The sequence below is a fragment of the Colias croceus genome, chromosome 15 (genome assembly GCF_905220415.1).
Source record: "Colias croceus chromosome 15, ilColCroc2.1".
NCBI classification, from domain to species: Eukaryota; Metazoa; Arthropoda; class Insecta; order Lepidoptera; family Pieridae; genus Colias; species Colias croceus.
This window is the reverse complement of record NC_059551.1, coordinates 6,562,023-6,574,256: the sequence shown is the minus strand read 5'-3', so window position 1 is coordinate 6,574,256 and position 12,234 is coordinate 6,562,023. Positions and strand designations below refer to the sequence as shown.

The 12,234-nt window shown below is 32.5% G+C and overlaps 1 protein-coding gene across 3 annotated transcripts in view; it reads left to right on the top strand.

Moving 5' to 3' along the window:
* LOC123698057 (histone-lysine N-methyltransferase PRDM16-like) overlaps positions 1–12,234 on the top strand; it is a 56,296-nt gene that overhangs the window by 31,291 nt on the left and 12,771 nt on the right. For all 3 annotated transcript variants that reach the window (XM_045644651.1, XM_045644650.1, XM_045644649.1), the window contains exons 3-4: positions 7,793–7,921; positions 8,893–8,989. In XM_045644651.1, coding sequence (XP_045500607.1) covers positions 7,793–7,921; positions 8,893–8,989 — 226 coding nt within the window. The remainder of the gene's footprint in view (positions 1–7,792; positions 7,922–8,892; positions 8,990–12,234) is intronic.

The following is a 12,234-nucleotide window of genomic DNA, read 5'->3' as shown; positions in this document are numbered from 1 at the left end:
TAAAAGCAAATATAAATTACTATATAATTACTCATTTATATGAGCAATTCGCGATCTAGCGTTATTGAAAAATTGCTAATATAAAAACTAATTATCAAAGGGCAGCTTTAAAACCGGTTCGCATATAATCAATCAATAAATTCACGAGCGTTGATTTAAACTAATCTCTGCGCCTAGCATCCGTTGCATTACTGTCAAAATAGCTGTCATATTTGTGTGACATCTTTTCATAGTTGGCCACCCCCTTCGGAAAAGGATTAGTGCGGTCCCCATTACATCTTCATTACGGTAGGCGGCTGACGTTTTGTATTGTAGCGGGAATAATAATAAATGTATTTGTTACTATTGATAATATTTATACGATCCGCGTATGATCTCGGTTTACAATGGTGCAGATGTTATATTTGGAAGTAAAACTTACGTTTGACTAGATATCGTTGTGATATTCAATTGTCACATATTTATGTTGAGAAATAGTGAATGAATTAGTTTGTACCTAATTCAATATCTACCTAACTAAAAAAAAGATTTTTAGTTAGGTAGATAAAAAGATTTTTACTTGAAACAAGTAAACTAAACTAATTAATTAGATAATTAATTAGTTTAGTTTACTTGTTTCAAGTTTTTGCAAAAAAAAGTCGTAAGTTTCCACACTATATACCTAGTTCATATTAGGGAGGTATACATTCGTAATTATATTTGATTTTTGTAGTTTTAACTTTTAATAAGGATATTTTCAAATTCAGTATCACATTTAGGTACCTAATACAAAAAACAAAATTGTGTAGTCATTATTGATCCATATTCAATTATTTTTCGTCAAAGTTCACTTTACAAAAAAGGTCGAGGAGCACACATTGGTCATTATTGTACAAATAATTAATATTCATTTATTCATTTATTACAATTGGTGTGTCATGTATAATGTGACATCGTAATCAACCAATTGCAACTGACTAGGTATTACGAAATTATACTATCCACTTTAAATTTTGGTAAACAACGGTTTCAACTCAAACTCAAACATTTATTAATTCAAAAAGACTTCGTATATTCTAAGCACTTTTGAATTATCAATGAGTATATTATAATTTATAATATTAACCACCTGTTTCGATATAAAAATATACTTATTACTAGTTACCTACATAATTATGTTGCTCTTACAACGTAGTATAAGAAAATTAAACAAAAGAATCTCAATACTTATATTACAAATATTCTATTGCACATAAAAACTGCATTTAAAAACATCAAAAACATCCGATAAAAACATGCAGTCTCTTCTCGAATTAATAAACACCGCTATAAATAATATTAGGATAGGGCGCTTCCACCCCATCGAGCTGTTATCCAAACATTATTATTAACAAGAAGACACTTATCAGTTAATCTTACACCATTGCACAATAGCAGCTAATCTCCAGGCGTGATAGAAATTTATCTTCCCAATACGAGGGATCATTGTCGCTGCCCCCTCGCATGTTGAGAAATGCGACCAATATTCAGGGGAACTTTAATTGAGATCTGAATTAAAAATTGGAAATTTATCCGTCAGAAATTTTAAAGCAAAAAGGTATCTATCTAAAGTTGACACAGTTGAACTAAATGTTTTAACTGCAGTATTTTTCAACGTACAAAACTTATTAGTATTTATGAAACAATATATCAGAGCCGGGATAAATATACGAAATTCATTGTTCACGGAGGTGTAATAAAATCTCATTGCAAAGTTAACACACGACCCATGTCTCTGCGGCTTCTTATTTTCGCAAATATTTTTCGTTCGCAAAACAGCGTGCGCCAGTCGAGCAATATTTCATCTGAGCTGGCCTGAACAATAATAGCGCTTCGAGTCGAAGCCACGGCACGTTCGTACCACAATGTAACCGACCGTCCATTATTTCCTGACCTCTCTACCCACGGCTGTTTGCTTCAAGTTTCAATCTGGGCCATACAGATTTTAAGAGCTGAAAGTTCAAGCGATTCTGGCATCTAGAATACCATCGCCAGCATCCGTGTAGACAAAATAACGTATTACTTCGAAAGCAATGCGATATATGCACCAATTATTGGGTTAGGTTAAGACTTGTTTACACTGAGAACTCGACAGAGGCGATTGTTGATGCGTGGGATGCCAAAAGGCAAACTTTGACGCAGCGCTTTCGAGCGATTGTTTTTCAATAAGCTACTATTCTTATTGAATGTCAAAACATTTACGGTTCATGCGTGCACTAATTGTAAACCGGCGATTAAAATTAGTTTTCCTTGATATCTAGATCGCAATTTAGTTATAATACGTTATAGCAATTAGCACCGTCATGATAGTTTGACATCGAAAGACAAATTTTAATAAGAGATTTATTTATGAATCAAGAAATTGATAAGATATGGAAGAAATTATAACGTCTGATTCATACTTTAACGATTTAGAAGGTGCCTATTATTTATATTTTTATCTGTACAGCGTTAAAAACATTACCTTAATAAACACATGAGTTCAAACACATTCGAACACCCCAATCCATACAATTCGATACGCGAAACGGGAGCAATGATAGCCAAAAAACAACTTTTACAACTTACCGAATAATTTCGGATCTCACCAATTGTCACCGTGACGAGCGTTCGGTGTCTTTGTGATTGAAATAGTTTTTTTGCTTGTAATCTTCTGGTTAATCCGTTTTAACACGTCCAGATGTGAGCTTGCATCTCGCAGGAGAAATGAAGGAATTCGATCTATTGAGTTTTTTGCTGACGCTACTTTTTAATAATGCCACCTAGAACAGCTTTTTTCAAATATTCACCTTTTTTCATGAATAAATCATTTTAATTGATTTAAATAATTAATTGTGTATTTTGCCCGAATAATATTCTAAAACATTATTTCCAAATCGCTTTTTTAACTTTCAACTGTTTTATTGGCACAGTAAATGCTTTAATTAGATAGACAATAATATATTTCCTATTCAGAAACACTTTTTTCATGCGTCATCATTTAACATCAATACAAAAAATATACTAAGCAAATTTACACGATGCTCTATTTGTTATTTTTACAAACAAATAACGTAAAAATACACAATTGGCGGTGGCGATTGTTCACCGATCACTGAACACACGATGGCCGCTCTTTGTACCAATCTATAGGGTGCCATTAATACCAGATCAATGGGACATCGCATTTGACACCCACTGCTTTTGACACTGGACACATTGGAAAAACCACAAGCTCTTATTTACCAGAGAATACAGACTGAATTCGAGTGCTAAAGCTTTATCCGAGTGCAAAATCCCTGTGTATGTTTTAGTTTTTTTGCGCAATGATAGCATTGGTTCGTGGATATTTTGTCGCGTTAGGAATTAGGCCGTTTTGTCTCCGTTTTAATGTTCGAAACGTGACCGAAGAAACATATCCTAATTTCTCAATAATTTGTTCGGGTTACGGTGACAATGATCAATGGATAAGATATTTCAAAGTGTTGTAACAGTTTACGGGACGGAAACAGCTATGTTAGCCTTAATGAGGAAAAAAGCCCTATAAAATAATAGGTTCTCGTATAAAAATGGGGTTTCTCGCTGACAGTCACGGAAGTAATACTTTTTCCTGCTGATAGCGAAGACAAGCTAAGGAAACGCGCTTCCTCACTTCAGGTCTGAAATGTGGACAGCGATTATAGAAAAACTAGAGGGTTGTTTCTTGGTAGTTTCGGAAGTTACAACGGACATAGATACAAAGTGCTGGATTTTCATTAATCAGCTATTTATTTTTTGACTTTTGAATAATTGTAAGTTGTAACGTAACATTATTTTATTAAATACTAGCTGTGCTCCGCGTTTTTACCCGTAGTGCTCAGCTCCTGTTAGCGAGACGATATAAAACCTATAGCCTTCCTCAATAAATGGGCTCAAGATTAGCGCGTTCAAACAAACACACTCTTCAGCTTTATAATATTTTTAATCGCCATAAAGTCTAAATAAGAGACTAAGCGTTATCTGAAAGCCTCAAACTTGCATCAGCTAAAGAGTTCAATGTACCTACATCTATTCAAACGCTAACCTAAAAGTTTAAATTAAATGTATAATCTTCAAACGAGGCCACATATGTAGTCAGTCCAATTTGGCGCAGGCGTGGTGCGGTATATAACCACATAACGTACAAATTGTTATCTTGTGAAACGAGACGTGTGATTCGCGCAACGACGCGTGATAACCGCTGCCGCACCGACTGCTCTTCAGTTGTAGCTAGTGCTGTGTGCTTGTCGATGATTTGTGAGACCTAGTTCTAAACATCTGCTTCATAGGAATTTAGTACTAGTTGTGCACTTATGTCTGGTGTGCAGTTGATTAGCATCATTGACTGATTTTCGGACAAGAATTGTATTTTTATTGGAATCTTGTTATTGTTTCCTATTTAAGATTCGAACGGAAGTTGTTGTAAAGTATTAAGGATAAGATAAGAGGGTATTTTTAGTATATATGACAATTTTGAAGATAGATTTAGAATGCTGATATAAAAAAAATAATATATAAGCTGCATGCTTAAAATAGATAGTAAAGACAGTAGTATCTTAATATGTACGACTTATAAAGATAAAGACGTATTTGCCTCTTTTATAAGGAAATATTGTTTTGTGACGTTTATAGGTTGCATATAGATAATTTGATCAATGTTCAATTTATATAAAAAGGTGATGTGTTTTTAATCACGTAGAGATAAGGAATATATCTCATTGATACATTTGATAATGATTGATTCATTGATAATAATAAATATTATAAGCGTAAAAGCTCTACATATACTTTAAAACTTACGTAAGCGACGAAGTATTATTACAAGCAATTTTGTGTTATACATTATTATTTGGGCTAGAAATATGAAAACGTAACAGCCATAAACATCGATAAACCTGCTGGCACATCACTAAAATTTATGAAATGTAATTTTCCGGCGCGAGCGAGTGGCGAACATTTGTAGCTTTTCCGAGTATTCTGGGAAATTGCGATCTCCGCGCAAAATATGAGATCCGCAGCAGTTCGTTTAAATTACAAACTGAGTTTTTATAATAATCTGCAGTGCGGTGCCGACTGAACCGGCTTCCGTTTAACAGATGATAAATGCGGTGAAAAATACCGGGGATTTTTATACGTACCTACGTTTTTCATAACCAATTTGAAATTAATTAATCCTTTTGCCAAATAATGGGGAATATATTGAATATAGCATTACAAAAATACATGCATGTGTGTGCAGGGGAGTATTACGTTTAAATAGAGCAATTAGTCCCGTGTCCGTTGTCAAAACATATTAATATTCGGTTACAATATTTGAGTACGATGTTCGGTGCAATCCATAAGTGTCGCTAACAGCGGACACTCATATTTCAGTGTCGAGGCTAGTGTCCGCGATCCACTGGGCACATCGATGACTGATTGCGTGCATGTGCTGCCTCTGTACCCTTTACTAATGTAGGGTTGCCACTTTATAGTAATTACCGTTGTATCTATAAGTATCTATTCTTAAACTTAGGTACTTAAAATTTTAAAGAGGAAAGGTTTGTATGTATGTAAGTATGGTTTTCACGCATAAACTACTGAACCTATTACAATGAAATTTAGCACACATATAGAGAGTAACTTGTATTAACACATAGGATAGGTAGATAGGTTTTATCCCGGAAATCCCACGGGAATGAGATCTATGCGGGTTTTCTTTGAAAACGCGGGCGAAGCCGCATGCGGAAATCTAGTAGGCTATAAAGTATTAAATTATCTTTGGCGGTATTGAGGAAAATAACGATAAAATTATCTTAAGGTAATACAAACTGATTATTATTTCACACAGTTGAAGTGGTTATGCTCAATTAATTAAATATATCACAAAAACGTTGTTATTACATTGTCTTTTATTCAATTTTAAAATTATAACAACACAAAGTAGGTACCTAGAGTTACAAAAACGAAGAGTTTAAAAACGAATAATTGAAAGCCCTACTTTTTAAATTATAGTTGAATATAATTTTTAACTGAGTGCATTTTACGTGAAACAATAAAAGCTTATAGTTATAACGTCTTAATAACGTACTCAAGCGTTAATGTATATTATTTAAAGCAACGCAGTGCAACGTAAATTGAGCATGAAATTCGTCTGAAGCAGCCCTAGCTAAGACGAGGGTTGGTTTAAGATAATTATCTTTTTTACTACACCCGACGTAGTTTTAATAACGTGATAAATGCTGCGTAAAGGCTTGCCGGTGACGCGTAAGGAGGGTTTCCTAACTTGAACTTTGATTAATACCTTACTTGCTATGATACTTTTATTGTGTAACAGATGCTTTTTATTTTTCAAGTAATTTTCTATATTGTTTCCGCCGCCGAATGGGGATTGCGTTTTAATTTTACGCTAAATTAGACGCACCTTGTTTCTCGAGTATTCGATTTGTTGTTAGCAAAATATTGTTGTTAAGTGTGATAAATTCATCTCATTACTATTTTATAATCATAAAGCGTCAATCGCATTTATTAGATTCAAATTATCTCGTATATAATAAAACATTGTTCAAATTTTACGCGGTAAAGTTATGAATATTTTCCTTTACGGTCACGGTCGGTTTACGGTCTTTCCATATTTACCTACTAATCGATAGATCAAATTTTAGTGGAGGAATAAATAAACATATAACCTCTCTATTAAAGAACACATCTTTTATAAAATATGGCCTATTATTGGCTATTATGACTCAATCGAAAATGCTCTACAATCTTTACAATTGGAGAGCAAAATTTTGTTTTCCGATTATAGCCTTTTATTCCTGTTATACAAGGGTTGTTATTGCCTGGGTTATTTATGGAGTTTTATTTCATATTATATTTGCTGTATGCAGACGTAATGTGAAGTGTCTGATGGAAATTGTAGGTTAGAGCAACCCTCGTTTTCGAGTACAAGCAAACTCCCTTGTTTTACTTATGCGGAATTATGTTTAATTTGAACAATTTACTCCCTTGATGTAAACAACGATACGATATAGACACAATTTCTTTTATTTATTTTGAATACCTTTTGAGTTCTTGTAAATATATCTAATGTTTTTGTAAACAACGAATTTTTACAACAAATAAAGGAGTGCAGCTGTAAAATATCAGCATATCATAAAATAACTTCAGGTATTTTTTTTTAGGTTAACTAAAATAATGAAAAAATAATATTTTTAATTGTCGATATTTAGTGAGGTCAAGTCAAAATTTTAAATTAACTTTAACAAAGTATTTAAAAATAATCTTACATTTTCAAAGCACATAAAGTTTTGGTAAATCAATGAAACGTAAGTGTACATACAAAGTAAAAATAATAATTATTATCATCACATGCAAAATAAATTATCAAGGGTGGTTTAGTGATAAATGGCCAAGCTGTGACAATCTCAACAGATTTGACAACGACTAATGGCGCCATCTATTATGAAGCCGCAGAATTATATTTATTGATAGGTATCGACAGGTGGCGCTGTCAAACCGAGTATGAAATCTTTAATCGCATTTCAATGTTACAAACTAATATCAATTTAATTTTGTTATTTAAAAGAAAATGTTTTCACGTAATTTATAATGAGAATAAATATGTTTGTGATAGTTTTGTTTTCATTTTGCCACAAAAAAAGGAATGTCAACATGAATGTTAGTACGGTCTGTGCGTTTCATCAAGACATTGTAGTTCTGCTATATTCTCATAGATGGCGCTTATATCAAACGAATGAAACTTAAGTTTTAAAATGAAATAATTGTATATTTTCAGGTACTTGGCAAGAATGGTGTCCGAGGTTGGCTAGATGGTACTACAGACAAGTCGAATTGGCTGAAATTCGTGCGATCTACAAACTATTCGCACGATGTTAATGTTCAACATTTGTTACTCGCTGGACAAGTACGTTTATATAATATTTTTTAAATATTTTTATCTATAACTAGATAGCTCGTCTTACCCGTTATTATATTTTAAGTTTCTTATCTGCACTACGACAAAAATTTCAAAATCAAAATCAGCTAAATCGGTCCAGCCGTTCCCAAGTTTTAGCGAGACTATTGAGCAGCAATTAATTTTTATAAAAATAGATATATGCATTATTTAATTTTCAATATTCTTGTATTATTTTAAAATCCTTAATATTTTATTTATTTGAAATTTATCCTGAGAAGAAAATATAATAAAGAAAATATAATATATAGAAAAGCCTTTACAGAATCCCAATTCACACTATAGATGTGCTTGTAGGCGTTTATTGCATTCACTAAAAAGTGCTGTAATTAAGTTTTTCGCGCGAAACTACAATTACCATCTAAAGAACAATTAACTCAAACGAATCACAACCCTCATTAAAACCGCGTCTTTCACCCCAATAAAAATTTGAATGTACGTTGGCAAGTTCCGGTAGAAAATCGGTGTTCCCGCGAACAACTGTGACCTACTTCCGGTCAGAGGGGAGCGAACAGATGCGTTGATTAGATTCACTCTGCCCCCTTTAGGTTAAATGCCATTTGATGTTTGCCCTATGGACTGAACTTTACGTAAAATATAAAAATTAAGGCATGATATGATTCAATTTTGATTGAAGATAGTTAAAATATAAATAAAATGGTTCATTGTTTTTTCACATGGCAATTGTTTTAAATAGTATATTGAAACTTAAAATTGGTAGATATGAATATACTCTTTCAGTGGAGTTTCTTATTTTTATTCGTTTTCATGTTTAGGTATAAATTTGCCTCTGCAACATAAGGCATCATAAAACAAGAAAGGGACTCATTTATGTAGAACGAGATACATAAAAAATATTCCTTCCTTTAAATACAACTAAAAAAAACGGTTAGTTAAAGGATTGTATTCTAAATTTTCAGATTTGGTACAAAGTAACCCGTGATATCCCGTCAGGACAAGAACTGTTATTGGGACCTAGGACACCTCTACCCTTGCAAGATGTGCTGGCTGCTGGTGGTAAGTTAATAAAATGTTTATAATATTTTTCTTGCAAAATGACATAAAAAATAAAATGTTGTGTGGTTTTATGAAACCACGGTAAAAGTGAAACTTTTTTTCACACTATAGACATTTAACTAAAAATTATCGTATTTGTACGATAATTATTATCGTACGTATCGTGCGTCACGTGACATGCGCTACACAGACCAAAAAGTTTGAGACGATGTAATAAAAGTTTCACTTTAATAATTGATATTTTCGATAAGTTTTTTTATGTATTGGATTACATAATTATTCGGTAAGTGTCCTATTCAAGAATTAAGTTTTATTTTGAATTTTCTAAAACTAGAAAAACGGATAGAAAATATCCCTATCCCTAACACTAACAATGCGTTCAGATGCGTTATATCGATTGAAAAATGCAAAATTTCATATTTTAATTTAAATACAACACCATAAATATCCCAATGCATTTTTGACTCATATACACATAACATTATTATTATATACATATAAAAAAGAACCGTTGTCCACCCGTTAAAAATCACGCTCATGTCACGGCAACTAACTCTGACGCAGTTAATTGGAGTCACCTGCGTCACACGTGTGACACCCTGTAGGTTATAAACTATACAGGTTGTTCATATTTTGACCATATAGTATCAAGTATAGTGGTGGAAATTTTCGTGTAAAAATGGTTATTAATTTTTATAAAAAACATCGTATTTTATTTATTTTAATAACAAAGTTTTACGTCAGATTGAAATACGATAAATATATAATTAAATTTACTAAATAGTATGCTACAATAAAAATATATATATCCCATAATATCTACTCACTAATATATTATGGGATTTAAATTGAAAATTAAAACCTCACCGATAAATTAAATCTCATTTACCTAGCATCCACTCTTAAAATTATAAAACACATACTGTATGCGAAACAAAAATCACAAGGCACACGGCGCGGGCGGCACGCGCGCATGCGATATTTAATTTAGATAAATCGCGACGTGCGTTGTGAAAAATCACGCATATGCCATATAATGTTGGGGTGGAAATCATTATTTATCACTGGATACGCCTTCGTCTTAGTTAAACAAAAATCATATTTATCTTGTGTGTAATAAGTAAAAACAGATTTTTCATTGATTTTTCGCATTGTTTACCTTTTTCCGTCTATCTAGATACAAAATTATAATCTAAAGTGTAAAGCTAAGCAGCTTTTCCTTATCAAAATACGATTAAAATTCAATTAATAATTCACTTGAATTCATTTTATGAAACGAATATTCTGAAAATAGTACCTACAATTATTTTTAAAATGAAAGCATATATTATGACGTCAATGATATTCATATGATAAAATTATATTTAGAAAACCTTGATCATCAGTCCTTCTAATTACAATAATTTTTATTTGAATACAATTTCCTGAATTCATTAAATATTATTAAGTGCTTTATGAATTAAATAACATATGAAAGGCATAATATATACTTACGTAGTTAATCTTAGTAAAAAGTGTAGATTTTCCTATGTTTAATTTTACGAGATTCATTGACGAATACATGTTATATTTTTTATATAATTGACTTTTGGACTATTGTCATATCTAGGCTCTATCATTCTTTGTTACATTCTTCAAGCTTCCTGTACGACGCACGTTTCCGGCGCACTCCTGTGTTTCGTGATTTATTCGATCCCAATTGCACGTAATTACCGTACTGTTATATAAAATTATCCGCTTCTAACTTTGACACTTGTCTATTTTCTACTCTAGGGTCACTAATGAGTCAGTGTCGTGTGCTTCAGGAACTATAGGGTTTTTATGAAAGTATTTTCCTCAAGCGTTCGATTTTTTAATTGCCATAAAAATGGCGTAAATGAAAGTCGGGAAACACAGCTATTATACGTCCATAAATAACATTGACAGGCTTTACTTGCACAATACTTATTCTCATCGATTTTATTTTTAGAATTGTGTTTTCCAAAACTTTTATTATAGCACCGTAATTCTTGTTGAGTCGTATGTACATACCCACATTTATTCAATCATCATCAGCTGTGTTGCACTTAACTGTTCGACAATGACTCGAATATTATCCCTAATTAGAATCGATTTGCAGTCGCTCCATTCAAGCATTTGTCATAATGCTCCGGGCCTCTTGCGCAAGACATGATTGATAGCATATTTATCCGAGCTCGTCGATTCTTTCATTCACAAATTTGATAACGCGGGCTGTGCGAAAGGATTAATGGATTCGGCATACTAGAGATAAGTAAATGAAATGGGTATTGATTGATTTCTCATATGTTTCATATGCATCTGTCCTTTTTATTTTTATTAGATTTTGTGTAGGTGTTGATATAGATACTTACTACTTTATATCATTCAATATGTGTAATAAGCAACGAAACAAGGGTAGGTACCATAGTTGCCACGTGACACATTTTTACTGGTTTTTTATAAATCATTATGAATTCATACAAAACATAGATAAGCGGGTGGATTATGATTATGAGAAAAATATGAATATTTAAAATAATCTGACTACCACTGGAGCAATAATAATACGAAGCTTAACCCTTTATTAGCCGCGCTTTTTTTGAAATTGGCCGCGTGCGTTCGTGCGCGTAATGAATGAGTGTCGCGTTGACATTTGTCATCGCGCAATTGTCGCACAGATTAAAATTGATGACGTTGCTTTGTCCGCCGCGACGCATGCTCTATTGTTGTGAACAGAAGCCGTGTTATCATGCTGTACAATTTTATTTTGGAAAATCTGATAACATGCAATCATGGGCCGAACTTATGCGCGTGTTTGTGTCGTTAAGAATCAGATCGATCAAACATGTATTTTTTTTGTTAGCAAAATTCTTTGGACTTTTACGGCTTAATTTATTCATATTTTAATTTTAAAAAGAATGCAAAGCACTTAAATTCTTTGAAGTATAATATAGCTCAGAAACAAATACAAATCTATAATTTTAAAAGTATTTACTACCTAAGCGTTTTTCATAGCTTTGCACTTTAGTAAGGTATACTTGAAATTAGCTATCACGAATAAATAAAACTAAAATTAGCAGTGACATATTATTCGTAGAATATAGAGACGTAACTGAATCGCAACGATCCCTCAAAAGTAGAATGATTAATCAAAAAATTAACCAACAACAATAGTCGCACACCCCATTAAAGCGCTCACAATCGCTCGGCGTCCCACATCGCATATTTATTTAACAATCAAATAA